Raw genomic sequence first — 27,681 nt, forward strand, 5'->3', positions numbered from 1 at the left:
TTACTGGGCAGCTTTGAGAGGCTGCTCAGGGGGGATGAAGGTGCAGTGGAAGCAGGCCTATTGGCATTCCGAGGTGATTTACATCAGAGAAGATCTGTCCCCATCTCCCTCTGCCTGCCTCAAGAGACATCTGCAGGCTAATCAAAGAGGAATAAAGAAAGGGGTGAAGGTCTAGGAAGGTGGGCTGGGGGAACCCACTTGGTGTCTGAAGTGGCCTGGCCTGCTCAGGAGGACTTGGACTTGGTCCTGAACTGGGACAGACTAGTATAATCTCAGTGTAAGGTCTTGCTGAGAGTTGGCACAGAGAGGGGTACTGCCTAGTGGGGCTACATCTAGTGAGGCTCCAGAAGTGTGCTTTGAGGGACAGCTGAAGTAGAAGGTGACAAGCCACCTATCCTTTTGGTGGCCCAGGTGAGGCCCCTAAGCAGAGTGATATGGCACTTCCTAAGGAACCAGACTTCTCCCCATCAAGGTAGAAATGGAGTGCAAGAAGTGGATCTTTTGACCAGTAATATGTTCATACAGGCCATTTTGTAGATGAGGGCACCCACCAGCAACAAAACATCCAAATTCTAGAAGTGGCATATACTCTGGCTTGGGAGTGCCTTGCCAGGAGTAGTCCTACATAACAGGTCCACAAGCTTTGTAGCTCAGCACCACTTTACAGATGAAAAGAGCAAGGCTTAGAGAGTGGGATGGCATCACAGCCATGTGAGGCCACTTAAAGGTAAAGAGCAGAGATGTCTTTGCTCTCAGGTCAGGTGGCCCTTCTGAATAACAGGGTTCATGGGTCAGGGGAAGTATAAGAATGGCAGGTCCTGGGCAGGCAGGAGGTCTCCTGTCCTATTTTCAAAGGTGGCTGAAAATGTAACAATCCAGCAATTCAGTGTTCATCTTGCTTCGCTCTCCACCTTCTCCACGGGGTGAGTGGGGAGGTGCAGTCAGAGCAGCTTATCTCTTCCGTGTCTTCTTGAACATGGTTGACATCTTTCATTTCAGGTGCACAGGGGAAGGAGAACCCACAGCAATGTGGGCTGCCCTCAGAGGGGATTCTGGAGTCCGGTGTGTGGAGTCAGTAGTGGCTGAACCAGGCTGAGCAGCCAACAGACACTGTGTGTGGCTGGCCCAAGTCCAAGAGTCCCCTCCCCGCAGTAGATGTGAATCAGCTGCTGAGGCCAGGTGCAAGTGGGGAGGAGGGGGTCTGGGTCACCTGCACCCCAACATTTTGCTCCAAGGAACACTCCAAGCCATGGAGCAGGGGATCAGCAAGGCTACTGCATGGCTGCGGCTCAGACTTCAGCTGCACCCTCCACCCTCTGTAAGTGTTGGAAGTACGGCCTGGAGTCAGTTGCCCAACCTCTCTGGGATCCTTTGCTCATGGTGAAGCAAGGATGACAGTAAACTGACTGCTGGCTGTTTGTAGATCTACTTCAGGGCCTGCCTGTTCTGACCCCTGAACTGGGCGCCTGCCTTGTTAGTGTGCTCACAACCCACATCCCAGGGCCTCATGGAAGGGCAGGGCCAAGGCCCCCATCCTGGTACTCAGATCTTCTTGCACCATCACTGCCAACATCCAGTCTCAGAGCACCCCCTCCCCCACAGCCTCCTTCCTGGGAAGGGCAGTGGCGATGGGGGTGTGGTGAGGAGGGGGGAGGGTAGAGGAGGCCTGAGGATGGGGAGTTGTCTTCAGCACCTGCAAAGAGCATTCCTTCTGTCCTACTGTGCCCCTTGCCTTTGTGAGGGAAGCTGGCCTCCTGATCCCTGGAGTGCTTCTGCATTGTGCTGCTGGGGCAGCTGCTGCTGTGACCTCCCAACTGAGATAAGATTACTAAACATACCACCTGCTATCCCCCACCCGGAGCTGGTGGACAAAGAGGATGGAAGCTCTTGCAGGAGGCTCTGTGCACCCAAAACAAGGCACTGGACAGTGCAGCACAGCACAGTGAGCTCCCAGAGGCCCAGAGTGTCCACTAGAGGGAGAGAATTCCCAGGACTGTTGCATCAGTACACTCTCCTCGTGTCCCAACCTTTTAGCAGTTTTTGAGGCCCATCCTTAGCTCTCCAAGCAGCCCCAACTCCCCTTTCATTTGCTTAAACCACTGTTTCTTTAGTGTTTATCACACAGGCAATACACGTTTATGATAGAAAAATCAGAACTACAGAGGAACAAAATATTTTGGTATATATCCTTTCAGGTGTTTTTTTCCATGTGCATTTTTATGTAAATATATTTTTAAGTAAATGGCACCATCCTACACATCTCGTTTTAACAACCACTTTTCACTTAATGATATATGAAAACCATACATGCGAAAACTTGTTAAATATCATATATATTAATATCATTTGTAATAGTTTTATAGTATGTGCCTGAATGATGAATCATTTTAGGTTTAAAAATGACTATTGGGAATTTAGATTACTGTCAAGTTTTCACCATCACACTCAATGCTGCGATGACACCCCTCTTGTATACTTGGTTCACTTATGCTGTTGTCTCCTTAGGAGATGTGGCAGTAAGGGGAACCACTTGATCAATAAGCTTGCCCTTTCTAAGGCTTTCAAAAGATATGGAGATTTGTATTCCAAAAAGTTGCCCCTATTGACCTTCCCACCAACAGTGTGTGAGAGCTGCCTAGGAAATGCCCTTTTGAGTGGTCAGCTCCCCATTCTCCAAAACAGCTCCTGTCTGCAGTGAGGATTTTCCCAGCTGCCTCTTAATTGGGTTTCTGCTCTGTTTTGCTCTCTAGAGGGGAGGGGATGGTGGGTCTGAGCAGAGACCTGGGTCCAAGAAGGGGTAAATAATGTTTGGTAAGTCAGAAGCATGGCCCCCACCAACCTCCAGCACAGCAGCAGGGGTGGTCAGTGCAAGCTGTGTGCTGAGGGTATGAGGAGTGCCTGGACTCTGTCCTCGCTGAGGTTGGTAGAGGAGACAGGTCTTGTCTGGGAAGACTTGGGTCTACAGGACCAAGGCACTCGAGTCAGAGAAGGGGAAAGGCCCCTAGGAACAAGGGCAGGCAAGACAGGCTCTGAAGGGGAGGCAGGAGGAGCTGGAGGGCTACTTTCTAGGGATGCTGAGTCTCATGGTCTTTCCAAAACAGTGTCAGCATTGGGGTGGGGAGTAGAGAGAAAAGTGGCTGGGTAAGTGGACTGGACTGGGAAGTTTGCCCCCAGTCTTAGACAGTGGACAGCCCGCAGAAGTTGAATGAGAAGCCAGGCCAAGTGGGATCAGGGGCCAATGAGCGCTCCTGGAAAGAGGCACAGATAAAAGCAGGTGAGTCAAGGAGGAGGTGAGAAGTGACTGTATCCTGAACCAAGCCTGAGGGTGGGGAGGATGGGGAGAGGAGGGAGTGGTGAAGTGGAGGGAAAAGCCAGATCTCTAGCAGGGATCTAAATATAAACCTTACCTGTCCATCTGTCTGGCTGGCACTCATCACTTTAAAAACCCCTTGACCAAAGAGCTGCCTTCCTCTCCAGTCCCGTGGAAAGGCTCTACTTTCTGACTCTTTCAGATAGATTTTCCCATCAAAAAAAGACATTTGGCCTGGCTGGTGTTGCTCAGTGGTTGAGCATTGACCCATGAACCAGGAGGTCATGGTTCAATTCCTGATCAGGACACATGCCATGGTTTAGGGCTTGATCCCCAGTAGGGGGCATGCAAGAGGCAGCGGATTCTTGACATCATTGATGTTTCTATCTCACTTTCCCTCTCCCTTCCTCTCTCTGAAATCAATAAAAATATATATTTTTTAAAAAAAGACATTTGACTTCTGAAATGAACCATCGGCCCTGGTCTTTGTCCAAGTCTTCTGACTGGGGTCTTAGCTGTAAAGACAGGGCCTAAGGCAGTGTGGGTACCACCCCAGCTCTTCCCTCCATCACTGTGGGCTCTGTGTGTGGCCCTGCCTCTTTGGTCTGGGAGTCCCCACTGGCCCCTCTACTTCTGTCATCCTGCATGTGTGTGAGTCCCTCCTGATTTTGGAAGTGGTTTATTTGGTTCTAATTAGGCAGAAAACTAGGCAACGTGACCAACAGGTTTGTCAAGAGGAGATTGATGGGTTTCTGAGGAACCTAAAGACTGAGTAGTCAGACTTCCTGAGCTGAGGCCCAGAGGCAGTGAGGGACTCACCCAAGGTCTCACAGTCAGTTAGCAGCACCAGGAGACCAAGGGAACAAGACCTCAGGAGGCAGTTCTGTCTGTGCAACCCACCCACTTCATGGGTTGCTGGGATGGGAAAGTTGGGCACGTGAAGATCACCTGTGGAATGTGCTCTGCTCAGTAGAACTCTGACGTGGCCCCCTTGGTGCAGGAGCTGGGCACACAGGGTGCCCATTCACAATGATGAGGTGCTGTTCCTGGCACACAGCAGGCTCAGGCCTTCTGGGCTGCTCATTTGGTGCAATTTATGGGAAAGCCAGCTCTTGCTGACATGGCAAATTTGGTTTGCTCTTGGCCCCCTGCCCTGCCCATTTTAGTGTGCCCCTGGCCTCCATGGAAATATGTCCAGGACTTGCCAACTAGCAGCAGAGCCCAGCTGCTCAGTCCTGGCCATGGAGGGGCCCAGAGGGTGGCAGACCCCTAAGAGGGAGGCTGCTCTGCCTCAGAACTGTGATAACAGAGCCAGGGCCCCTGCTTCTCATCATACCAGCTTGCCTGAGACTCCAACTCCTCTCCTGAGGCCCAAGAGGCTGGCTGTAGCAGATCAGGGCTGTGACTAAACCCATGACGCAGGCCTTCCATCTCCCTGCAGCTCTGGGCCAGTCCCAACCTGGAGAACTGGTTTCTTCACTCCCAGGCCTTCCGGGAGCAAAGAGCCTTCACGGTGCTAAAGGCATCAGAGGCTACCACAGCCCACCCCTCACTGGCCACAGGAGGGCAACACCTGGCTGAAAGGCAGAGAGGAAGCAAAGAGGGAGATCAGGGCTAGAAGACAGAGAGAGGAAGAGAAAGCAGAGCACAGGATGTCCCCTGCTTCCCAAACACAGCAGCAAGCCCTTACCAGACCCCCACCCTTGCCTGGTCCCCAAGGGGCCACTAAGAGTTGGCAGTGGGGCCCTGGGCTTTCCTCACTGGAGATGGAGCCAACTCTTGCACACCGCCAGGCCATGCTTTTACTGGTTGAGGACCACCCACAGTCCCCTCTCTCAATGAGGACAGATTGAGAGTTACTGCTCCTGTTCAACTGGCCTGAGGTCTTTGATGTGCCAGGTAGTACCAGGCACTTGAAAGACATTCATGTATTCTGTCCTCCTAGCAGTCATGAAGGATAAACTTTTTAAACTCCCATTTTACAAATAAGAACACTGAGGCAGCCCTAAGAGGTTAACTGACCAGTCCAAGGTCTGTCAGACAGTTACTGAGTACTGAGAGAGATGGTCCAACTTCAAAACAGCTGTTTCCCCCAGTCCCTGCCCTTCCCCGGGTCCCTCCTTCTGAGTCCACTGGTGCTGACCTCCAGAGAGCCTGCTGTTTGTGTGGCATTGTGAAGGCTCCCTCACTGCCACTCTCTCCCTCATACTTTCTATAGCCTGGATTCTGGCCATCAGAGCTAAGAGAGCTTGTAGTGTTCCCTCATCAGCCATCTCTCAAAGAGACAGCCCCTGGCAGCCTATGCCTTGTTCTCCAGGTGAGTGACCCTGGACAGATGTGTGGGTGTTCCACCTGGTGGTGGCAGATCCAGGAAGTGCTCACTCTCTGGCCTCTACCTGCCACCCAGGACTCCACCAGCTCTTGCTTCCCAATGCCCAAAGGACAGTCTGGATAGTCTTGGGGTGCGAGGGACCACTGGTGACCCGAAAGCTATTATAAATGCATGAAGTGATAGTCATGTGCTTGCCTTTACCCCAGGAGCCCTGTTGAATCAACTGAGAAGTGACCTGCAGAGCAGACACCATGAGCATCTCGGCTCTTGGAAGCAGCACCAAAGGTGAGGCCCAGGCTCCCTCTTGTCCCAGTCCCGGGCTCAGTATGTGGCTGCCCTTTTCCAGGCTGGTCCTGCCAAGGCCATGAGCTCTGCCTGGGCAGCAGAGTGAGAGAGACATCTTGGGAAGGCTGGAAAGGAAACCCAGGGTCCTGGGGCTGGGGTCTCCTTCTGAAGCTGTGTAGCCTTGCCCCTGCCAGGGAAGCCTCTCTCAGCAGGCGAGGAGGAACGCAGTAACGTCCTCAGGCAGATGAAGGTGCGAACCACTCTGAAGGGGGACAAGAGCTGGATCACCAAACAGGATGAATCGGAGGGCCACACCCTGTAAGTCCAGGAGGCCAGGAGGGCCAGCAGCAATGGGGTGGGGTTGGGGATGTGATCCATGAGTCTCATCCACACCTGGAGATACTAAGGGTTTTTCACCATTCAGAGCTCAGCCAGGCAATGTGGCCACAGGCCAGCTGGGGAAAGCAAGGCAGCTGAGGGTAAAACTCAACCAAAGTCACAGGGCAGGAAAGCCCTGGGTGCTGGAGTGTACATTTGCAAATGCTTGTGGAAAGAGAAGGTGAGATGGGAATGGTGAGTCAAGTTGCTGGGGTGCATGTACTGTACCTCTCTCAGCTGCCTTGGGACCCAGCAGACAGTCTCTAGAATGGAGGCCACAGGGTGGCTGATGGTAGGGGGCTTGGGAGCCACTTTTTGGAGACCTTTCTTTCCCCAGAGAGCTGCCCTCTGGTCGGAGTCGTGCCACATCTTTTTCATCACCTGGGGAGATCCCAAAGGCCAGGTAAGAAGTGGTACCCAGATGGCTGGTAGGTGGGCCCCATGCTGCAGTCCTCAGGGAACAGAAATGGAGTCCAAGCTGAGAAAGGATGTCAGGGTCTGCAGCATGTCATTTGAAATTCAAAAGAAGGATGGGTTTTTCCACTCTGCTCCCCCTTGGGAAAGGGAAAGCAAGAATAACTGGGTCTAGTTTCCTGGCCTTGCTGTGTGGCCTTTGGGCCAGCTGCCTTCCCTCCTGGACCTCCATGGTTCCACTTGTCAACTGTGATCAAAATTGTCATTAAAAAAAACCTGCAGGGAGTAAGACAATGTCTGTGAGGTGCTTTGAGAGTCACACATGACTCCCTCCATAGGTAGCCCTGATTGCTGAGTGCCCCTGGTAATTGTCATGCCAGGGGAGACTCTCACATTTTCGACAACTGTCTCCTAAGTTTAGGATGATATATTTTGACAGCTGTCCAAGGGGAAAAGTCCCCTCTCTATTTCAAGGACTTTTGCAAAGAGGTGTCCAGGGTGGCTCTGAAGTGTGGAAACATCTGCCCAAATCTTCAGGAACTGCTCCTGAGAAAGGGGGGTTGGACACAGAAATTCAGGCTTGCTCCTTTCTCCAAACAGCTGGCAGTTGACAGCAAGTGCATTGCCAGGACCTTTCTCAGGTGGTGGTAGAAATAGTGGCAGCATCTGGAAGGGAGGGATCCAAGTTCACTGCTAGCCCCAGGGGCTGCCTTTGGCAACTGTGGCCTTGCCCTCATCCCTCAATGACTTAGTGCCCACTACCTGCTGGGTCCTGTGCTGAGCACAGAGGAAACAGCCCTCTCCTCAGGGAACTGACATCCTAGCAGGGGCCACACGTACAACTCAAGTAGAGAGATGAACATACAGTAGAGAATTGCAGTTGGTGAGGTTGGCAAGGACCTGCAGAGAGTTCAAGGATAGTCTCTTCATGGGGAGCTTGTTTACTTTAGGGGTACAGGTCTCACCTCTGGCTTTAGTTTGGGAGTACATTTGGAAAGCACGTCCTGGGGTTTTGTGACTCAAGGCCCAGAGAGGGGTACCCAGAAGTCTACATAAACCTCAGCTCTCATTCTTTCCCAAGGGGATCCAGGGCCAACCAGGGGCCATGGCCTAGCCTCCCCAGCACACAGGCATTTTAGCCAAAAATGCTCATTGTGGCTAGAAAGGGTGCAAGAGGCCTTTCTTTCTCAGGTTTCACCCCAAGTGTTCCTGGAACTTAGTCACCTCCAGGAGGCTGTCCTCAGTCAAATACAGGGTCTGTCGAGGTGGAGAACACTGGGCCTCTGTGCTGCCCTTCCTGTCTGCATGAGGCCCCTTAGGCCCAACGCTGCTGCTCAGCCCCAAGCTCCTCTGTCTCTGGGAAGAGTCCTTATCTCTTACACCTGAGCCCTGGCTGCCCACACTGTCAGACCTTGGATCCCACCTCCAACCCTCTGAGTTCTCTGAAACCCCTCAGTTGCTCTGAATCAGGAAGTGCCCAGCACATGGAACCTAGTGCTTTTCAGCCACTGACTAAGCCTTGGCCATGCCCTCAGGTCCCAAAATTCCAAAAAGACTTGTGATGTGGGTGTCTCAGGGGTTGGAGGAGGGGAAGCCCCATAGGAGGGAGAAGAGAGGGTCAGCTGGCCTTGGCTGGCTCATACCTGGGCTCTGCCCCTTAAGCCCTCATGAACTTTCCTGGAAAAAGCTGGGGGTAGGGAATAGGTCAGGAGCCATGGCTTCTGTCTGCCATGTCCTTAGCCTCAAGCCTCTGACCATGGAGCATCAAGCCTGAGCTGGATCAGCTTCAAAAGCAGAAGGTGGGAGGGCTGTCAGCAATCCCACAAAAGCTCTCACTCAGGAGAACTGAGACGCCTGGCAAGCCATGGAGAAGTCAGAATGTGGAGGGGACACCTCTGTAACAAATGCCCAGCCAGAAACCATGCCTTCCTAGGCACCTGTTGTGAGTCAGGGCCATGCTGGTCTGGATCCAGAACAATCAGCCACAGGCACTTTTCCTGGGGAGCATGAGAGAGACAGGCAGAGCGAGCAGGAACCAGGCTAGGGGTGCATGGTAGCTGGCTTTCTTGGGAAGCTCCTGGCCACTCCTATTCCTCTCGTTCTGACTGCACTGGGACACCCACCAGCCAAGCCACTTTGCTGTCATTGGGGACAGGAGAAAGTAGGACCCTCCAGCAAAGCCATGATTCACTTCATGCTTTCTTTCTCCCTGGCAGACCTACAAGCACAAGGGCTTCCACTGGCTATATCATCCGGTAGGTGATGGCAGGACCCTGCCGGCCTCCCTGCACCCACCTGCACTGCCCCCTGGCTTCTCTCTGGGAGCTTAATGGACTGCTTCTTCCGGGCTGTCTTTTAGGGGAGTGTTCACCAAGCCCATAGACAGTTCGTCCCAGCCTCAGCAGCACTTTCATAAGGCCAACGGAGCTCCAAAAAGGTGTGTCCATGGGGCACTGGCCAGCCAGCCAGTGGGGAGTTATGAGGGCCTGGGCCAGGCTCATGGCAGAGAGAATACTCTGCCTGTCACTGAGGTGGTGGTGGCAGCTTTGTTCTTGTGTAGGGTAAGGCCTTGGAGAACAACACAGAGGGGACCAGAGGAGATGAGTGTGTGTGTGTGTGTGTGTGTGTGTGTGTGTGTGTGTGTGTGTGTGTGTGTGTTTGCGGGGAGGGGGGGGAGGTGGTGATACAGTTGCACCATGGGAACTGGAAGCCCCCAGGTGTGTGTGTAGCCTGGTTTGGGCCCTCTGGTCTCTGGGAGTCCCTGGGCCACTACTGGTGACCTTGCTCTTGAGCCAGTCCTGACTAGCAGGGAGCTTTGACTTACTGATTGACTGCAGTGAGCTGTGTGCTTTCAGGCACCTTCCCAGTAGGCTGAGGTGGCATACTGTTACATCTTGATGTCAGGCCAAACTCGGACTCCATCAGAAAGGCAGAGCTGAGGGGGCTGGGTCTGCCCTTGGCAGCAGGGCTGCCCTGCTCAGGATGCTGCAGATGTTCTGGGTATCTGGCAGGGCTGAGAGCAGAGAAGAAAGGTCACCAGCATTCTCTCATCCACCTACCATATGCCTGTTGGGCTATGTAGGCAAATCTGGAGGCAACAGGGGGCCTGCAGATGGGCACATGAAAATTCCTTGCTTCTCCAGCATGGCCAGTCTGGTGAGAGCAGCTCCCACTGGGCCTCTCCATCCCTCCTCCTCTGGATACAAGATGACCACTGAGGACTACAAGAAGCTGTGAGTATGTAATTGCAGACCCAATTCAGTTCCCTCCTCCAATGGACGAGTCCAAACACCGGCCTTCTGAGGGCAGTGAGCTGCTTGCCTCTGGGCACAGTCCAGGAGTACTAGTCCTGTTGGCCTGATGTCCCTGCCAGTTGATGATGTGACCTGGAGCCCACCAGAGGGTGACAAGCCCCAGAAAGTTGGATGTCCATGCACACTGCACTCTCATCTGAGGCAAAGCAGGGTGTGCAGGAAGTTTGTAGAAGGGGGTGGTAGGTCTGGAGAAAGGATCATGGGTCATGGCCTTGAGGCTGCTTCCAGCTATGTTTCTTGGACATGCCTCTTTACTCCCCCTGCCTGGGCTTTCAGCATGGGCTGGGCCAGGCCAGGCCAGGCTAAGGCCTGACAATCCTAAGCATGCTGCTGGCCATGACAGTCTATCAGTTATGGGCATTTTGTGCCTAAATCTGAGCTGCTACTTAGATTTAAGTATTTGGGGTTCTCTCTAGAGTTTCCCTCATGGCCTGTACCAAAGGCCCCCTCCTGTGTGCCCAGGCTGGGGAGCTCTGGACAGAATTGTAGGTTGTGCCCATGGTCCCCGGGGGCCCTACATCTTTATATTGTTTTTTCCTTGTCACCATTGTCCAGTGGCATGGAGCAGCTAGGGTATCTTTCTGGAGAAGGGGTGAGGCTTGAACTGGGTCTTAGAGGACAATTAAAGTTGAAACATGGAGAGAGAAGAGGGCTGGCACTCGAGGAGAAAGAAGTGGCATTAGCAAAGACCCAGAGGCAATGATGCCAACATGTTGGTGTTGTTGGAAGTCAGGAAGCCAAGCTGCTGAGGATGGCAGCTTATGACAGAGAGCAGGAGTGGAGGAACAGGGAGGAGGAGTCATAACTGCCAGCATCCTCAATCCCTCTCACTCCCCATCCCTCAGGGCACCCTACAACATCAGGCGCAGCTCAGCCTCAGGGGATGCTGGAGAGGAGGATGTGCCCTTCTCTTCTGATGAGCAGAAACGGAGGTAATAGTACTCACCAGTCATCCCATGGGCAGGGCTGGGGCCCAAGTCTGCACAGACTAGTGAAATAAGAATTGTGCCAGTTGGGGTGGTGAAATATGTAACACTTAGGACATCATTGCTGGCCTATGAGCTGGAAGAGTGGCTGCTAGCAACAGGTGTCATCCTTGAGTCCCAAAACCATCCACATTGCTGGGCCAGCTCAAGGGGACCCTCTTATGAACATTCTATGAGGCAGAACCTAAGTAACAAGGGTTGAGGGACAGCCTCATCTGTGAACAGAGGGTGGAAAGGGGTGTGCTTCAGGACTTTATATCAGTTTATTTAAAAAGACCAAAATAAGCTGCACAGGGGACCCTCAGAAGAGCCCTCTGTGTATGTGTTGTGTGTGCAGAGTCAGTGGAAGGCCTGCATGCCTGGGGGACAGGGCCAGGCTCTAGAGGTTCTAATGCCCCTCACCCCAAAATGAGGCCAAGTGCTTGGGCAGCAGCTAAGACCCAAGGAAATAAAGTTCTCTGGGCTCAGTCTGCCCCTCCCCAATCCCAATGTCTGCCACCCCCTCTGTAGCTCAAGAAACAGAGCAAAGCCCCTGTTGAGGGCCTGGCAGCCAAGCAATCCTAACGGCAGAGTTCACAATGACAGGGATCCCTGTGCCTGGAAGGTGCTGGGGAAGAGCCAGGCCACCTGGCATTGACTGCTTACTCTGACACCAGCTAAATGTGTGATCCTGGGCAAGCCACTACGACTTCCCATACCTCAGTTTCCTCATCTGTAAATCATGGGTGATAGTAACACCTACCTTCCTGGGGTGTAAGCAATGAGCCAATGTGGACTGGCAGCATCCATTGCTCAATAAACAAGGGCTGCACTTCCTTTGGTCTCTTCTTTCCACTGAATGGTCCTCAGAGCAGGCGCTAAGCTGGCTTTGACCCCTTGCTTTGCTGTGGTGGCCAGAGCCATTCTGAGTACCTGTCTGTCAGATGCCCCATTGCCACCACAGGTCAGAAGCTGCAAGCAGTGTGGTGAGGAAGACAGCTCCCCGGGAGCGCTCCTACGTCCTGTCAGCGGCCAAGAAGAGTACCAGGTGAGTTGCACAGCAAGAGATATAGCTCAGCCACCATCCAGTTCCATGCTCTGAACAGTTCCTGTCCCTTCAGGGTTCCGGTATTCCTCTGCTTGGTGAAGGGTGGGGTGAGTGGGCCTTCTTAGCTGGACCTTCTGAGATTCTCAGATGTAGTTTTCTGGAAAACTGAGGGATCTGGCTGCTGCCATCAGGACAGACAAGGTGCTGGGAATGAGAGAGAGGCCCAGGACCCTCTGGGGCAGAGTGGTCATGATGTCACCTGTCTTCTCCATGGATTCTGCCCAACACATCACCTTTCTACCTCCTTTCCAGCAGCCCTGTCCAGGAGATGCAGGCCCCATTCATTGCAAAGAGGTAAGTGTCAGTAAGGGAGGCCTTAGAGGCCTGTTGCTGGCCATGGAGAAGGCTACCTTTTGGCAGGGGTGTAGTGTGGACACTGGGGAAAGGGTCATGGGATGGGGTGAGGCTGCTGTTCCTGAGCAGGGGTAGTTGTAAGGAGCTGACGGCTTCTGTCAGGAGGCCAGGTGAGCACCTGGGTGGCTGTGGTGGCACATATGGCCTCAACATCCAGTTCTGTGTAGGCAGGAGCTTAGCTGAGAAAACACAGCTTGTGGTTGAACTCTCTCATTTGCCAGTAACTAACAGGGCTGGTCCCCTGACCCAATATGGAACCATAGTATTTCCAAGGGCCTCTGGGATTTTGAAGCATAAGTAGTTATGGGGTACAAGGATTTGTTCCCTTGCCCTCCCATTTTACCAGGGACAGGCTGGACAATGCCCATACAGGAGCAATCATGGGGATGGGGTCCAGAGGCTTGTCATTGGGAGTCCCTGCCTGACTGACCAAGCCTTTGGAAGTGACCATGATATTAGAGATGGGCACTAAAGGGTGAAGAGGGTTTAAAAAGGAATGATCAGGACATCAGAACACTTCAGCTGAGTGAGGAAGGAGTGTCACCATTAGGTGAAAAGGACATCTTCTGGGAGAGGAGAATATTTGGAGAGGACAAGGAAGAAACTTCTGGAAAGTTGAATTTTAGGGATATTCCACTGGGTAGACAGGGAAGACCTTCGTAATGAGCTGAGGACTAAAAACTGTGCTGGAAGACCAGAAAGGCTGACTGGAATACAGCCAGCAGAAGGTGGTGTGCTCTTGATGGCTATATTAGGTTCCTGCAGCTGCTATATTCAAGTACCACAAACTGTGTGGCATAAACACCAGAAATGTATTGTATCCAAGTTCTGGAGAATATAAGTCCAAGATGAAGTCGTTAGCAGGGTTGGTTCCTTCTGGAGGCTCTGAGGGAGAAACTGTCCCAGGCCTCTTTCCTACCTTCTGGTGGCTACAGGCAACACTTGGTGATCCTTGGCTTATAAATGCATCACTCCAGTCTCTGCCTCCATCTTCACATGACTTTCACATGTCCATGTGTAAATTTCCCTCTTCTAATAAGGACGTCAGCCATTGGATTTAGGGACCACTCTATTCCATCATGCCCTAATTTAACCATGATAACATCTGCAAAGACCCTATTTCCAAATAAGGGCACAGTCACAGGTTCCAAGCAGACATGGATTTTAGAGGGACACTATTCAACATAGTACGCTGTCCTTATCACAAGGTGGAATCGCTGAGCCCCCAGCCTGGGCCACCTTATGGTCATAGACTCCACTGAAAGAAAGTATGTCCTTCAGGGGCAGCTGAGCAAGCGATGCATCTGTTTCTCTTCTTGCCCAAAGGGTGGAAGTGGTGGATGAGGACTGGCCTTCTGAGAAGAGGCAGGACCCACCTGCTCTGGCAAAATCCCCTCCTGGCTCCAGCAGGTAATCAATCACTCATCTCTGCCTGGGGCTGGTGGCTGCCAGGCCTGCCTGCCACTCAGTCACTGTGGAACTAGGTCACCTCCTTGCAGAGACTCAGAGTCAGTGAGGGCCTATCTGGCTGGATATCCTAGGGCTGAAAGGAGCAAAACAGTCTGGCCTCCAGGAAGAGAGCACTGAACTCTTGTCTGTTTTGTGGTTATCTGTGTCACGAGGTTGAAGTGGGTTTGCCGCCAGGGCACCAGGTTTGTTCACGGCTCTTCTAAAAGTTGGCCAAGTTCAACCTGCCAACCCTGTCCTCCTGCTCCTGCTGGGAAAGGAGGCTCCACAGGCCCCATGCCACTCACAGATGCCTTTTTTGCCAGTGTGGACAGAGGCCGAGCCAAAGTGTCTCGTGCAATTTGGATTGAGCGCATGCCGAGTCTGCTGAGCCCTGCCAGGAGCTTGGAGCCCAGGTGGGTGTTGTGAACTGGCTCTGGCCTGTGAGCTGGTCAGATGGGAGGATCTGGCAGTGGGGTGACAAGGCAGGGTCAGACTGAGCATTGGTGATCTCACTTCAGGCAAGGCCCTGATTTTCCCTGATTTCTGAGCTCTGAGTGTCTGAGCAGATAATGGTGCTCTCTTGCCTGTGAATGAAGAGCAATCAATACCTCTTAGTACTTTGCGCCAAAGCCTAAGTCCTGTTGAGAACACCACCACCCTATTGTCGCTGTTGTTTAAAGCGCCTGCCTGAATTTGGAGCTCTGCCCAAATCCAGGTCTGCTAAAAGTTGTGCCTCTGTGGCACCCTTGGAAGACCCTGAAGCCAGAGGGGCAGAGCACCTATCGCTACAGGTCACTTTTGGGGACTCCAGGAATTGTTCCAGCTCTCATAATGCCACTGCAAGCCCCATTCCCCTCCTCAGCTCAAGCCCCACAGTGATTTATATGTGCTCACAGTCCTCAGGGTCACCTCTGTGCCAGGAGAAAAACAGATCACCTGCCACAGTACTAGTGGAGAGCGAGGCTGCAGACCTTCTCTGCCCAGAGGGAGCAGCAAGACAGCTGGGCTGGGTCTGGGAGAGGAGGGGAAGGGACACCTGGGGCCTTTCTGCCAGAAAGCCCTTCCTCTTCACTCAATCCCTCTTTTGATCCTCCCTGTTTGTCTGAACTTTTATCCATAAGAACTTTTGAACAAGTGGAAATATTTGAGAACTCTTCACAAATGTAGCATTGATGGGACTTGGTGGGTGATAGGATATGGGGGCTGTCTTAGGTTGCTAGAGCTGCTGTAACAAAGTCCCACAAACTGGGTGAATCAAACAACTGAAATGTATTGTCTCCTAGTTCTGGAGGCGGGAAGTTCAAGATCCAGATGTTGGCAGGATTGGCTCCTTCTGAGGGCCCTCTGCTTGGCTTTTAGATGGCTCTCATCTCACTGTGTCCTCACATAGTCATCCCTCTGGGGGTGTCTGTGTCCTGATCACCTCTTTTTATAAAGATACAAGTGAGATTGGATTAGAGTCCACCTCAATGACCTTATTTTACCTTAATCACCTCTTAAAGATCCTATCTCCAAGTACAGGCACATTCTGAAGTCCTGGAGGTTAGGACTTTAACATACAAATTTTGAAAGGGACACAATTCAGCCCAAAACAGTGCACATCTCTGATTCTTCTTTACTTCTCTTTTTTAAAAAAAGTAATGAATAGTTTCATATGCTTTTTAAAACAGAATATATGAGGAAAATTCATTTGTACTATATTATAGATTTGAGAGGCATTTTGACATTTATTCCAGAAAATTCCTTTGAATGTTTAATACCCACTACCTGGCTGTCATAGCTGGGTAAGTCTGCTGCAGCTGCCATAACAGAATACCCCAGCTGGTGGCTCAAACAACAGAAATGTATTGTCTTCCAGTTCTGGAGGCTGTATATTTCAGATAAAACTTGCCTGTAAAGCCCCGGGAAACAGAACTAGAACCAGATTCTGGAATGTTCCAGACACCAGAGGTGTCTCACAATGAGTCAACTTCCTCCCGGAAGAATGGCTGGTTAGGCAGGCATAATGCTTCTCATAGTGCTGTTTTTCTCAGATTCTGCAATCACCAAATATCTGGACCCCACCAGGCAGCTTCCAGGTGAGCTGCTGGCCAGTCCTGGATAGCCTTCCTCTCTAACCTGACCCAGTCAGGCCCTGCACTGGGCCAGGCAGCCATCATCAGTCTCCAATGCCCAGCTCCTGTCTGCCTGCCTATCTGAGAAGTCCAGGCCTGGCTATGACCCTTAAAGAATCCTAGCCCTATGGGGAGCAGTGACTCAACCAAACCCCGGGTCTTCCAGCACCTCAGAAGAAGCTGTTTCATGGCAGAGTGGGACAGAAGAATATCATAGCCTTGTCCCCAGGCATTGTCTTGCTGAGGCTGCCCCCACCACAAGCCTGCCCCTGTTCTGTTCCCCTTGGCTCAAGTCTGAAGGTCAGCTCCTCATCTCATGCAGCAGGCCAACCATGAGAAGCACCCTTGTCTTAGGTTCCAAACCCTTTATAGACTTTAAGGAAGGCTGAAAGGTTGGGTCAGGAATTGCCAAACAAGGATGCCCACAGGCTGTGTTCTCAGGGCTCTCCAGCTCTTTCTTTCCATTGGAACTCCATTCTCGCTCCAGACCCCAGGCCTGCCTGGGCATCCCAACGGCCCCTCAACTCCAGTGTCCACATCTACTCTACTTGTCTCCACCATCACCCACCCATATACACCGCTCACACATGGAAGGGGCCCTCCCTCCATGTCCCCCAGGCTTGGTTTCTTGGGTTAATCTAGTTTTTCTTGCTGTGGGATAACTCCTTCCCACCTTCCAAACTGAGCTCATTTGGATACCCTCTCCCAGAAAGACTGACCTGTGTGAGGGCCCCTGGGCCTGACTGCTGCCCTATCACAGCACTGTTCAAGCTTCCTTGGCACTCTGCCTCATCCAACCAGGGCAGGGCCTGCAGACTGTGCCTCAGCATGCTGCCTCGTAGGGTAGCTGGGAAGCAGTGGGTAAGAATACAGCTTCCAGCACAAGACAAAATCTTGGCATTGCCCCTTACTGGATGTGTGATCTTGAGAAAGTCACTTTACCTCTCTGTGCCTCAGTTTCTTCATGTGTAAAATAGGGAGCAGTGATAACTACGACCTGAGGCTGCCCCAAATACTAAATAGGAAGAGGCTTTGTAAAGTCCTTTGAGTAGTGCCTGGGTGTTGGTATTGTCAGGTGCTCCCCACTAGAGGCCTGCTGATTTGCAGGGCCCTTCTTCAAATGACAAATGATGCCAATATTATCGCCTGCTGGCCTCTGAGTAAAATGCATGTGTGGGCTCTGGAGGAGGAGGTACAGGTATCTCCCAATTTTTGAAAGTTCACCTTCTGCCAGTTTGCTTTTAAAAAAGCCAAAAGGCCTACATTAGTATGTGTATTTGCTAACCAAAAGAAATCTGAAGAGGATTTTTGCTTTTATGAAAAGAGGTAAAAAGCAAAAATAGCATTCAGATCATTGCTTCTTCCCTTTACTCAATTTCGACTTTTGAAAGGTTTCATAGGAACACTCTGCTTTCGGATAGCTGGTGAAACTTGTACTCCCTCCTCCTTCCCCTGCCTCTCTCCCTTTTTTAGCTGATGAGTTGCACACTCTTTGGCACAGGCCGCTGTCAGTCACATTCCCACGGGCAGCTGGGGCTGCACTGGATGAATGAGTGTTCCTGGCCTTCAGCAGCTCTTAGCCTAGCTGAGAACTTCAGATTGGACTAGAACCATCTGGTTGAGGGTCTGGGGAGGTGGCAGGCTTGTGTGGGGCTACAAGGGAGGAGAGGCTGGAAGGTTCTTGAATGCATTTGTTGTGGCTGCTGTGGCAAGGTGTCAGAAACTGGGTGAACTGAACAACAGGGATTAGTCCTCACAGTTCTGGAGGCCAGAAGTCTTAATACAAGGTATGGGCAAGCCTGTATGCTCCCTCCAAAGGCTCTAGGGGAGCATTGTTCTAGAATTTTCTCTTAGCTTCTGGTATTGCCAGCAATCCTTGGTGCTTCCTGGTATGCAAGTGCATCACTCCAATATCTGCCTCTGCCTTCACATGGGTGTCTTCTCTCTGTGTTCCTGTGTCTAAATGTCCCCTTTTTATAAGGACACTAGTCATATTGGGTTGGAACCCACCATACTGCAGCATGACCTTATCTTAACTAATTACATCTGCAATGACCCTATTTCCAAATCAGGTCACACTCATAGATACCAGGGGGTTAGGACTTCAACATACCTTTTGGGGGATGTAATGCAACCCATAACAGCCCCTCTGGAAGATCTCTCATTTGACCTGGGTCTTTAAGAAGCAGTTGCTCAAGGGGATGACGAAGGAGAAGGAAGGTGTTGAGGGAGAGGTGTCAGCTTGGGCAGACTGAGGCAATACTTTGTTCCTATTTCTTCTCTGACATAACAAGAAACACCAGTGAGAAAGTATTTTTTTACTTGCCTGTAACATCCCCAAGTGGAGTGTGTCCCTGCTCCCTGGTACCCTGTGCTTTAGATGGGGCAGAATCAGGCTGGTGACCAAGGGTTTTATGCTGTCATCATCATTGTCATGGGAGGAGACAGGTGGAGATCAGAGCTGCCCATGTGGACTGGGCACCCTCCTGGCTTTCATGTGGGGAAAGGCCCTGTCCCTGGCAGCCCTGCTGTTTCACTCTGGTCATCTCCAGTGTCCCCAGGAGGGACAGAGATGAGTAACCCACTAATCTAGCCCTCCACGAACTCCCAGTCTAGGTTGGAGCCAGGTTCCAGGGTCAACACCCAGGCTCACCCACTTCCCTGCTTTCACTTTGGCTCCTCTGATCACTCCTCCTCCTAGGGACCCTGGAGTGGCCTTTTAAAGTGCCAGTATGATCATGTCAAGCCCTCATCCCCTACTTTAAGCCCATCCTGTGGCTCCCCTTTGCTGCACCATATCTGGTATCGGCATTTAAGATACCTGCCAACCTCCACCCCCCCCCCCCTTTCGCATCTCCCTCCAGCTGGGCTGGGGGCTTCACCAGGGCAGGCCTGAGGCTTGCCCCCATCTGGACCCCCAGTGCCCAGCCCAGTGCCCATGGGCAACCAAAAGAAGAAGTGGACCTAGGGAGGTGTGGTTTGGGGTGAAGTCAAGGAGCTCTAGGTTCTCTCCAGCTCTGGCCACCACCATGGCCCAAGGCTACTGGGTATCAGGCCCTGCAATGGAGCCAAAAAAATGAATCAGACTTGAAGGGATGTGTGCTGTCACCTGCAGGCCTGGCTCTGAGCACAGGAACCCTCAGAGGGACCTACTGAGTACTGAGAATGTCTGATCCTCTGTGGGCTCATGGGCCCACTTCCCGTCATCCTTCAGTCTCTGCCATCCCTCTCCCACTGGCTCTCACTTTAAATTTGGTTTATAGGTTTCCTAGGCATCTTATTCATCATCAGTCTGCATTAGGCCATGAGCTCAGAGTTCCTACTGGCCTCACAAATAGCCACTTTGGACACTCCAATCTGGCCATAGGCAGTGTTTGTGGCAGCAGCTACAGACAGGGTGTTGGGGCTGGGTGCTTCTGTTTTCACCCAAAAGGGCTCCTCTCTGTGCCTGAAGGGGGCTGGGTTTGAGAGTGTGAGACTGGTGAAGGGGCCCTTCACTCCCCTTCCTCTGGAGCCTGGAGGTTGGTGGCCCAAACTCAGCTGCAGCACCAAGAAAGCTCAAGGCGAAAGAGAAGCCAAGAGGGGGAAAAAAAGCAATGGATCTGGGTGTCCACTTCACTAGCCAGGAGTCTCTTGAGGGAGAACACCCTTGGAAGCCCAGAACAGTTGGGGAAACTTTTCTTACCAGCATCTCTCTGGCTCTCTCCTTTGGCTACAGCACAAGAGGTGAAGAGATTGTCCGCCTACAGATCATGACGCCGGGGGCAGGACTCTGCCTGATGGCCCCAGACCTGGAAGGAATGAGGTACAGGGACCCTGCTGCTGTTCATGCTCTTTCCACACCATTTTAGAGACGAGGTTAACAGGGCCAGCAGGCAAATGATGAGGCCTGGAGTCTGGTTGGTGGGAGACATGGTCGACCTGGGCTCTCTGTCCCCATCTCATTCTTTTACTTCACAACTATTGGGGAATAAGCACTTGGTCTGTGGGAGCCAAGCTCCACTCTAGGTACCCAGCAGAGTCCCAGCAGACCCCCTGACCACAGGTGCTGACTGTCTGGTGGGGAAGGCAGATGTAAACATGAACCAGCTATGGTGGCTCAGTCCTGCGGAGCCCTGAGGACCGGACAGGCCAGCCATGCTGGGTGAGGACATGGGGTTTGCAAAGCCCCATGAGGTCACTGGAGCAGTTGCTCTGCCTGTGTGAGGGGAGCCACTGGGAATGGGGTGGAGTCACTGGGTCAACCTAACAGCTCATGATGCCACCGTGTCCAGTGCTGGAGAGGGTGAGGGACAGGGGCCACAACCGGAAGGGAGCACATCAGGCCCAGCCCTTGCCTGGGGAGAGTGGGCAGATGGCCAGGAAACAGGAAGGTGGAATTCAGGGGGTTAGGGCCTGGGCAAGAGGAGGCCTGAGCAAAGAGGGGCCACTTCTCCCTGGAGGGACAGGCCAAGGGAAGAATGCCTCCCTGCCTCTCTGCAGCACTCTCTCTCCTGCTCATTTAGTTATTCACCCAACTAGTGTTTATTGAGCCCCTACTGAACATCTGACCTCAATGTCAGAGCCTGGGAGGCAGCTGTAAGGCACCAGGTCTGGGACCCTGCCTTTTGAAGCCTGGAGTCTGGGAGGGATGCCAGAGTATATGCCCAAGATAATCCCTGAGGCACTGGGAGCTCTGAGCAGGGACCTCTCACCAGCATGGGGATGAGGTGGTTAGGGAAGGCTTCCAGGAGAAAGTGGCATCAAAGATGAGTCCTAATGGATCTTCTCCTTGGCTCCTCCTCTGCAGTCCAGCCCCAGTCAAGCACTGAGTCCTGTCCACTCTATTTTAGAGATATTTCTGTCCCTACTACCTTCCCCTGGGTCCAGGCCTCTACCATCACTTGCCCAGCTGTCTGTAACTGTCTTTTAGGGCCCTGTCTCCAGACCCTCCTCCACATCTCTACCTGGGTAACATTTCTAAAAGGCAGAAGCAGTCCTGCCAGCCCACTGGGATGCCTTTCCCCTCTGCATTTTTCAGTCTCATCTCAGATGTCCCTCCTCTGGGGAACCTCCCTCCTTGCATTTCTTTCTGAGGTAGTATCTGTGAAGGACTTTCCCCACTGAACTCTCACAGTGCTGTGTTCATACCTACACCAGAGAATCTTCCACACAGTTGTCCTCTCATGGGTCAGTTTGCCCCAAGAACCTTGAGCACCTGGAGGGCAGAGACTTCATTCCCTTTGGATCCCAGCACAGGGCATGGCCTAGAATAAGAATGTAGGAGTGTTTGTTACTGGAATGATCAAGAATCATCCAGTGAGACAATGTCTTTAATCAGGCAACACTGGAAGCCACTTCATTGGTTTTTCTAAGGTGACCAGTCTCTGAGAAACAGGGGCAAAGTGACTCCTAGAAATGCAGGAGGAAACCAGGCTGCCTCTGAAGGAGCCATAAGGCCTCTGACACTTGATCTGGGAGTGGCCAAGCTCATTAAGAGCTCTTGGACTGCCCCTCTCCCACTTTCCATCAGAAAAATCAAGTTGGAGAGAAAGAAGGAAAGCCAGAATTCTCCAAGCCTTGCCCTGCCCCAAGTAGATGCAGTCACTACGTCCATTTTACAGATGAGTAAACAGACCCTGAAGGGTCACATGGCCAAGAGCAGGCAGATCCAGGACTCCCACCCAGGCTACCTGACTCCCACCCTGCACCTTTGCTCCATAACTCACTATACTAGTGGGAACCAAGGGGAGAGGTGATATAAATACTTAGTGTTTTTTGTATGGATATATGGTGAGATTATTTGTATGCATCCAAACGCATATTACTAGGAAGAGTTCGATGGTTTGTGGCTGAGGTTTGGGAGAAAGGTCAGGGCTCAAGATATTTCCATGTTATATGCAGACAGATGAAAGCTGAAATAATGGGGCTCAATGTTGATTTTTACATGGGTTACAATGTCAAGGGAATCAAGGAGAGAGGGGATGGCAAGTTGGGCACACACCAAAGTGTGGAGGAGGCAGCTGGCTGGTCTGGAGTAGTCAGGTCTGGCCAGGTTTAGCATTAGCTACCGGAAGACCAGTCTGGAAGACAGTGGGGGTTATGGGTCAGGAGCACAGAGGAGAGGTGGGAAGAAGCAGAGAGGAGCAGTTGATGCCATGGATGCAGAGGAAGCGGTCAAGGTGTCAGAGCATGCAAATGGAGTTGAACACTGGGAACATCAAAGTTTAAGGGGCCGAAGAGAAAAAAACAAAGGAGACTGGGAAGGTGTGGCAAAGGAAGTAGAGTGTGGTGTCACAGAATCAGGATGGATGGATGGGGGAGAGAAGGTGGAAATGTCCCACTGGGTCATTATTATTGTCTTGAATGGCAATAATAATAGGAGTGTCTCTGTTGGGTTTCACACTATGGGGCTCTCTGATGACCTCAGAGAAAACAGAGGGAGGTTGAATTGGGAGGTTAGGATCAGTCTTACACCACAGAGGATTATAGTCCAGAACTCCGAAGTCAGACTGGGTTCAATTCACAGCTCTTCCCCTTGTTACCTATGAAACTTGAGATGAGTCACTTGGGCTTTCTATGCCTCATTCTGCTCATCTGGAAAGTGGACATGGATAATAACAGTGCCCCTGTTGTGGAATTGATGTGGAGAGTTAATGCGTGCAGAGTCATGGTCTGGCCCTCAATCAACAGTAGTTATTAGTAATGAGATTTTGAAACTTGGCCAATCCTGCAATATCAAGTTTTAAGCTCTTTGGAAACAGCTGGCATTTAGGGATGAGGTAACTGCCTCCACCTGAGTGTGAGTGGCTGCTGAGTGGTTAACTTATGTTTCTTTCTTTCATAGGTCTTCCCTGGACTTCAAGGACAAGGGAACCTTCAGCTCCAGAGAGCCCAAGAGAGACTTGGCTGGTGAGGAGGCCCTTAAGGGCCCCAATCCAGACTCTGAAAGGTAACTCAGCGGAGGGACAGAGAGCTCACATGGCCCTCAGTCTAAGGTCCATGGTTGGAGCTGGGACGAGGACTGCCCTACTCACCGTGTTCACAGTGAATATCTGTTGGAAGAATGAATGAAAGAATACATGAGGCCTGGAGAGGGGCAGACCCCTGCCAAAATCCCTCAGGAAACCAGTTGCACAGGAAGATGAAACTTCAGGCCAGGCCACCCCCACTCCAGCCCTTGGCCCAACCTCACTGTGTTTTTATGTCATTGAAAGCACTCCTACCAATGGCCAGGGAAAACAAGGCCTCCAAGTTCTTGTCAGTATGGGAAAGTCAGTGACCAAACAATGCATGGGCTCCATCAGAGCATCTAGAAGGGACTTCCAGGATGACCTGTGCACAAAGGGAAATGTGGGGGGAGGGGCAGCAAGGATGGGAGGTGGAGGCTTGGTGAGGAATGATGAGTCCAGAGGGCATGGTTGTGCCCAACCTTCCTACAACCATCTCACTGATCAGGGGAACCCAGGTGTGGTGATCAGTGGCTGAGAGTTGGGCATTTCCTCAGCAGGAAGCTGGTGCCAGTAGTGGATAGGAGCCACCATCTTCTCAGTATGGAGCCCAGCACCCCTAGCTGGGACTTAGCCGTGGGAATGAGGGAAGGGGACCAAGGATGGGTGAAGATTTGTCTCTGCCTCAGGATCTATGGTTTAATTATTAGTGGCTCCAAATGCCTGTGCCTTGTTCTGTTGGCCATTGCCCCCCACTCCATTGTGCCATCCTCCTCCTGAGTTTTCTGGCTCCACTCCTCCTCCCAGCCCAAAAGGTTTTGGAGAAAAGCAGAAATATTTGCTGATATTGGCCTGGTTCCAGTTGGAGCAGTGCAGAATGACAGCCCAGGGCCTGGGCTTCTGGTCCTTGAGACCCACTCTCAGGACGTCTAAGTTAGATTAGCTCAAAATCCAATCAGAGTCAGCAAATGCTTCTCTTTCCACAGCAGGTCAAGTGTACAGTCAAGGGATAGCAACATGGGATCCAGAGCCATAGGCTCCCCACCTGAAGTCTTGGCTGGAGCAGACATCAGCTCTGGGAGAGAAGGGTGAGCTGCACAAGGGAAGCAGGTGGCCCCAAGTTGTTGATTCTCTCATGTCCCTGGTGGCAGGCCAGAGTCAAGCAGCTAAAACTGCTTGGGCTGCTGGTCATTTCCCTACTGTTTCTCCCATCTCCAGCACTTCAGCCCCCACCACATCCTTTGTCCCTGCAATTCCCACTTCTGGGAAGTACCTATGCTTGAATCTTACTCCTCCTCTTGGCTCTAAAACTCCTCCAGAATAGGCACCAGGGCCCACTTGCAACTGAAGGTCCAGCTCCTGCTTGGGTGGGCACTGGGTAGATAGAATGAATGTGTGGGGAATGAGTGAAGGGACAAACTAACAAATGAATGATCAAATGGTGGATGAATTGGTGCCTTCTTGCTTTTTGGCTGAGCTCTGAGAACAAGCTAGAAGCTGCTTTCTCCCTTCCCATGCAAAAGCCCCAAAGCCTCCTTTTCCTGCCCCACCTTTCTCCCCTGGCCAGCTCTGCACTGAGCTTTAGTGAAAGGAAAAGCAGCTGCCCCAGTGAGACAAGCTAGAAGACAAGCATGTCCAGCTGGGCTCTAAGGTCTTAGACCTAGGTAGAATCAGGAGCCACTTCATCAGTAATTTGGGGAGTAATAAGATCCCATTTGTCCCCAAGTGGTTCCAAACCAAGCATGAGTCATCCTGGTTGACAAACGTTAGGTATGCAGATGTTCACACAGATAGTTCAGCTCTGAGCTGTGCTAGAACGTTTATAGTTCAGAACAGATGGCCAGAAAAGAATGGCAAAGCCAGTGTCTGCAGAGAGCCTGACTGCACCCTGCCTGCCAGCACCCTGCCCTAGGGCAGTCAAGCTACAGAAGGCATCCCAAGGGAGAGCTTCTGCTGATTGCTTCCCCCACCAGCCCTCCCAGCTGCCTGTGCTTCTTCAAGCCCCCTGGGGTCTCCCTGCCCTCATTAACTTGACTAGTTTGCAACTGATGTTTGGACCCAGAGTCCTGACTTCCAAATTCAGGAGCCCAAGCCAACATGGGAAGGGGACAGCAGGCCCCAGCCTTGGACCACAGTGCCTCAGCAGGTGCCAGGAAAGGCCATTGGGCCAGGGCCTCAGTTCTTTGATCTGTCACTTATGGTGACTGTGCAAGAGCCAACACCTGCAGCCTGCATCACTGTGTGCTGGCCAGCAAGTCATGCAGATTGACTCAGTTGGCTGGTGGCTGTCATAGAAGACTTCTGGTCCAAAGTGATAGGGTCTAGTTCTTGGCTGCTTCATTTTGTAATATTCATCCAGATCATCCTTCTTGCTTACACTCCATCACAAAATGAAGTTTTTGCTTTCAGTTTCTTTAAAATGAAGCCAAACCTCAAATTACATTGCAAAATAAGTTGAAGAATCTTCTAGATTTCTATGATTTTTAACCCAGTCTTTTATATCGTCTTATCTATACTGATTTTGACAATGATTTTTAAGAAACTTGCTTTTACTGTCTTTCCAAAAAAAAAAAAAAAAAGTTATTTCTCATTAGTTTACTTAATAATTTAGTGATTATGGTTACAAGTGGTGTGAATGGGTTTAGGAACAAACACCAGGAACTCTTAGTGAGTGTGCTACATAAGTGAAGGGTACAGGCCTGTACAGGTGATAAGATACCCTATGAGCTGCGACTGCTTGGTGTGGTGTAAGAGTCAGTTTTCCTGAAAGACAGAGAATGTGGCCTACCCCTGGGAAGGCCAGGCAAGACAGCACCCACTCAATCTGTTTCAAGTTTATGGATAAACTTGATGGACTCAGTATTAATAACAGGAACACTTTAGCACATGCTAAGGCTCAGGAATTATTCTAAGTACTTGGCATCTATTAACTCATTTACTCTTCTCAGATAACTTGTGAAGCAGACACAATTGTCATCCCCATTTCACTGATGATAAAACTGAGGCCCAAAGAGGTCAGGTGATATGTCCAAGGTCACACAGCTGAGAAGTAGCAAGACTGATTTGAATCTGGGCAATGTGCCTCCAGGGAGCATGGACTTAGCCACTAGGCAACACTGCACCAGTGGCAAGCAGCTGTGAGATCTGAATATTGTGCTCTGAGCATCTGTTTGAGCAGCTCCTCAGTTCCCAGCCTTTGTCAGTGTCAGAAGCTACCCTCTCAGGAGAAAGTAGACATACAGACACAAAGTTCTGAACCCAGACTGAGCCTGGCCTCCTTCCACAGGGTATACTTAGCTGCTGGCTTCACCCCTCTCTTGGATGATGAGGATGTGCATGGTGCCCACTCTCATCCTCACAAACGTGGACCAGCGGCCACCAGGTAAGGGTGGGGTGACTATCTGGTGGTCATTCCCACTTCCAGATACAGCCTTCATGGTTCAGCTTCAGCTCCAGTGCCCCAGAATACCACTCACATTTCTCAGCTCCATGCCACCTTCTTATCAGGTGATCACCACAAGAGAGGGAAGGCTGGGAGGCTCCCCAACCTGCAGCTCAACACCTGCAATAGGAGCAGTGAGGGAGAGAGGACAAATGATAAGTCAGGGGACCCAAACAGCCCAGCACCTACCCTAGGGACCCAAGTTGAGATGGCAGAAAGAGGACATCAGAAGGCAGAGCTTGGGAAGAGATTCTGCTAGGAGGTCTCAGTCTCCTGTAGGGACTGCAGCATAGCTCAGCAAGGAGGGTCAGGGGGAGGAATCCCAGGGAGCATGTGGAGGCAGCTGGGGAGGGCACAGGGCTCTAGGGGCACAAAAGTACGATGGGAACAGGTTGTGCCTTCCCAGGCTACAGGCTTCTGTCCTATTTCATCTACTAATCCACCAGTGGGAATGGCCATTTTGCTGTGGTATACAGAGCATTTAGTAAGGGACAATCTTTCTGGACTCCCAAAACATGCAGGTCAGACAAGGACACTGAAATCCAAAATCAGGAAACTTCCTCAGGGGTAGAGCTTTGTCTTGAACACAGGTGCTAAGGCTACAGCCAAGGCCCACAAGATGTTATCACTCACAGTGGCATCTGTGCCACACTAATGGCAGGACTGAGGCCACCCTTTACTGACAGGTATAGGCCCCCCTTTCCTGTGAGAAGGCACCTGGGCCCCCAGTCTCCTTTGGTCTGAGGCCTCAGCGGGCCTGTGTGCTTTCCCCCTCAGCTCTGGTGCCACTTTGGCTTCTGCTGTACCAGCTGACAGGAAAAGCAATAGCCCAGCAGACATGGAGGAGGCAAACTTGAAGAGGTAAGGTATCAGCCAACAGAGCTGAGCTTCTGTGGTGGAGAGAGGCTGCTCAGGTTTGCATTAGCCTTTGGCTGGAAAGTGAGGCCAGCAAGGCCTATGAGCTGACCCAAGGCATATGGCAAGGGCCAAAGCCCCAGCTGAAACTCTCTGGCCTCTGCCTCTGGGTCCATGGAGCCTTCCACTACATCATGTTGCCTTTAGCCAGGAATTCCTCCATAATCAGGAAGTCACCTACTCTTTCAGTCAGCAGCCACTTGGACAGCAAGTGCCTTGTGCTAGAGGCTGAAGCACATAAATAAATCAGACATGGCTGATGAAGGGCAAAACCTAGCCCAGACAGGAACAACATATCATGCTGGAGCAGGGGAAGAGGAGCAGGCATGGTAGCTTCATGGGGAAGGTTGCTTTTGAGATGACTCTTGAAAG

General features: G+C 51.6%; 1 protein-coding gene across 1 annotated transcript; it reads left to right on the plus strand.

Annotated features, from left to right (window-relative positions):
* Positions 1-1,249: 1,249 nt before the first annotated feature.
* On the plus strand, positions 1,250-27,303 carry LOC148090343 (zinc finger protein 185-like). The gene is made up of 17 exons (XM_087813718.1): positions 1,250-1,318; positions 4,752-4,894; positions 6,099-6,245; positions 6,643-6,708; positions 8,936-8,974; positions 9,079-9,156; positions 9,863-9,952; positions 10,879-10,965; positions 11,963-12,046; positions 12,359-12,400; positions 13,787-13,870; positions 14,233-14,322; positions 19,742-19,828; positions 22,850-22,954; positions 23,939-24,040; positions 26,239-26,334; positions 27,172-27,303. The coding sequence occupies exons 1-17, from the start codon at positions 1,250-1,252 to the stop codon at positions 27,257-27,259; spliced, it is 1,497 nt and encodes a 498-aa protein (XP_087669844.1). The 3' UTR covers positions 27,260-27,303.
* The last annotated feature ends 378 nt before the right edge of the window (positions 27,304-27,681 follow it).

The sequence above is a fragment of the Miniopterus natalensis genome, unplaced genomic scaffold (genome assembly GCF_054644295.1).
Source record: "Miniopterus natalensis isolate mMinNat1 unplaced genomic scaffold, mMinNat1.hap1 Scaffold_230, whole genome shotgun sequence".
In the NCBI taxonomy this organism is placed as follows: Eukaryota; Metazoa; Chordata; class Mammalia; order Chiroptera; family Miniopteridae; genus Miniopterus; species Miniopterus natalensis.

Bases quoted from the DNA above. Each gene is read 5' to 3' on its own strand.
- LOC148090343 (XM_087813718.1), top strand. From the start codon at position 1,250: ATGGAGCAGGGGATCAGCAAGGCTACTGCATGGCTGCGGCTCAGACTT. The intron at 8,975-9,078 runs GTAGGTGATGGC...GCTGTCTTTTAG, and splicing joins TCCACTGGCTATATCATCCG to GGGAGTGTTCACCAAGCCCA. The intron at 14,323-19,741 runs GTGGGTGTTGTG...CTTTGGCTACAG, and splicing joins GCCAGGAGCTTGGAGCCCAG to CACAAGAGGTGAAGAGATTG.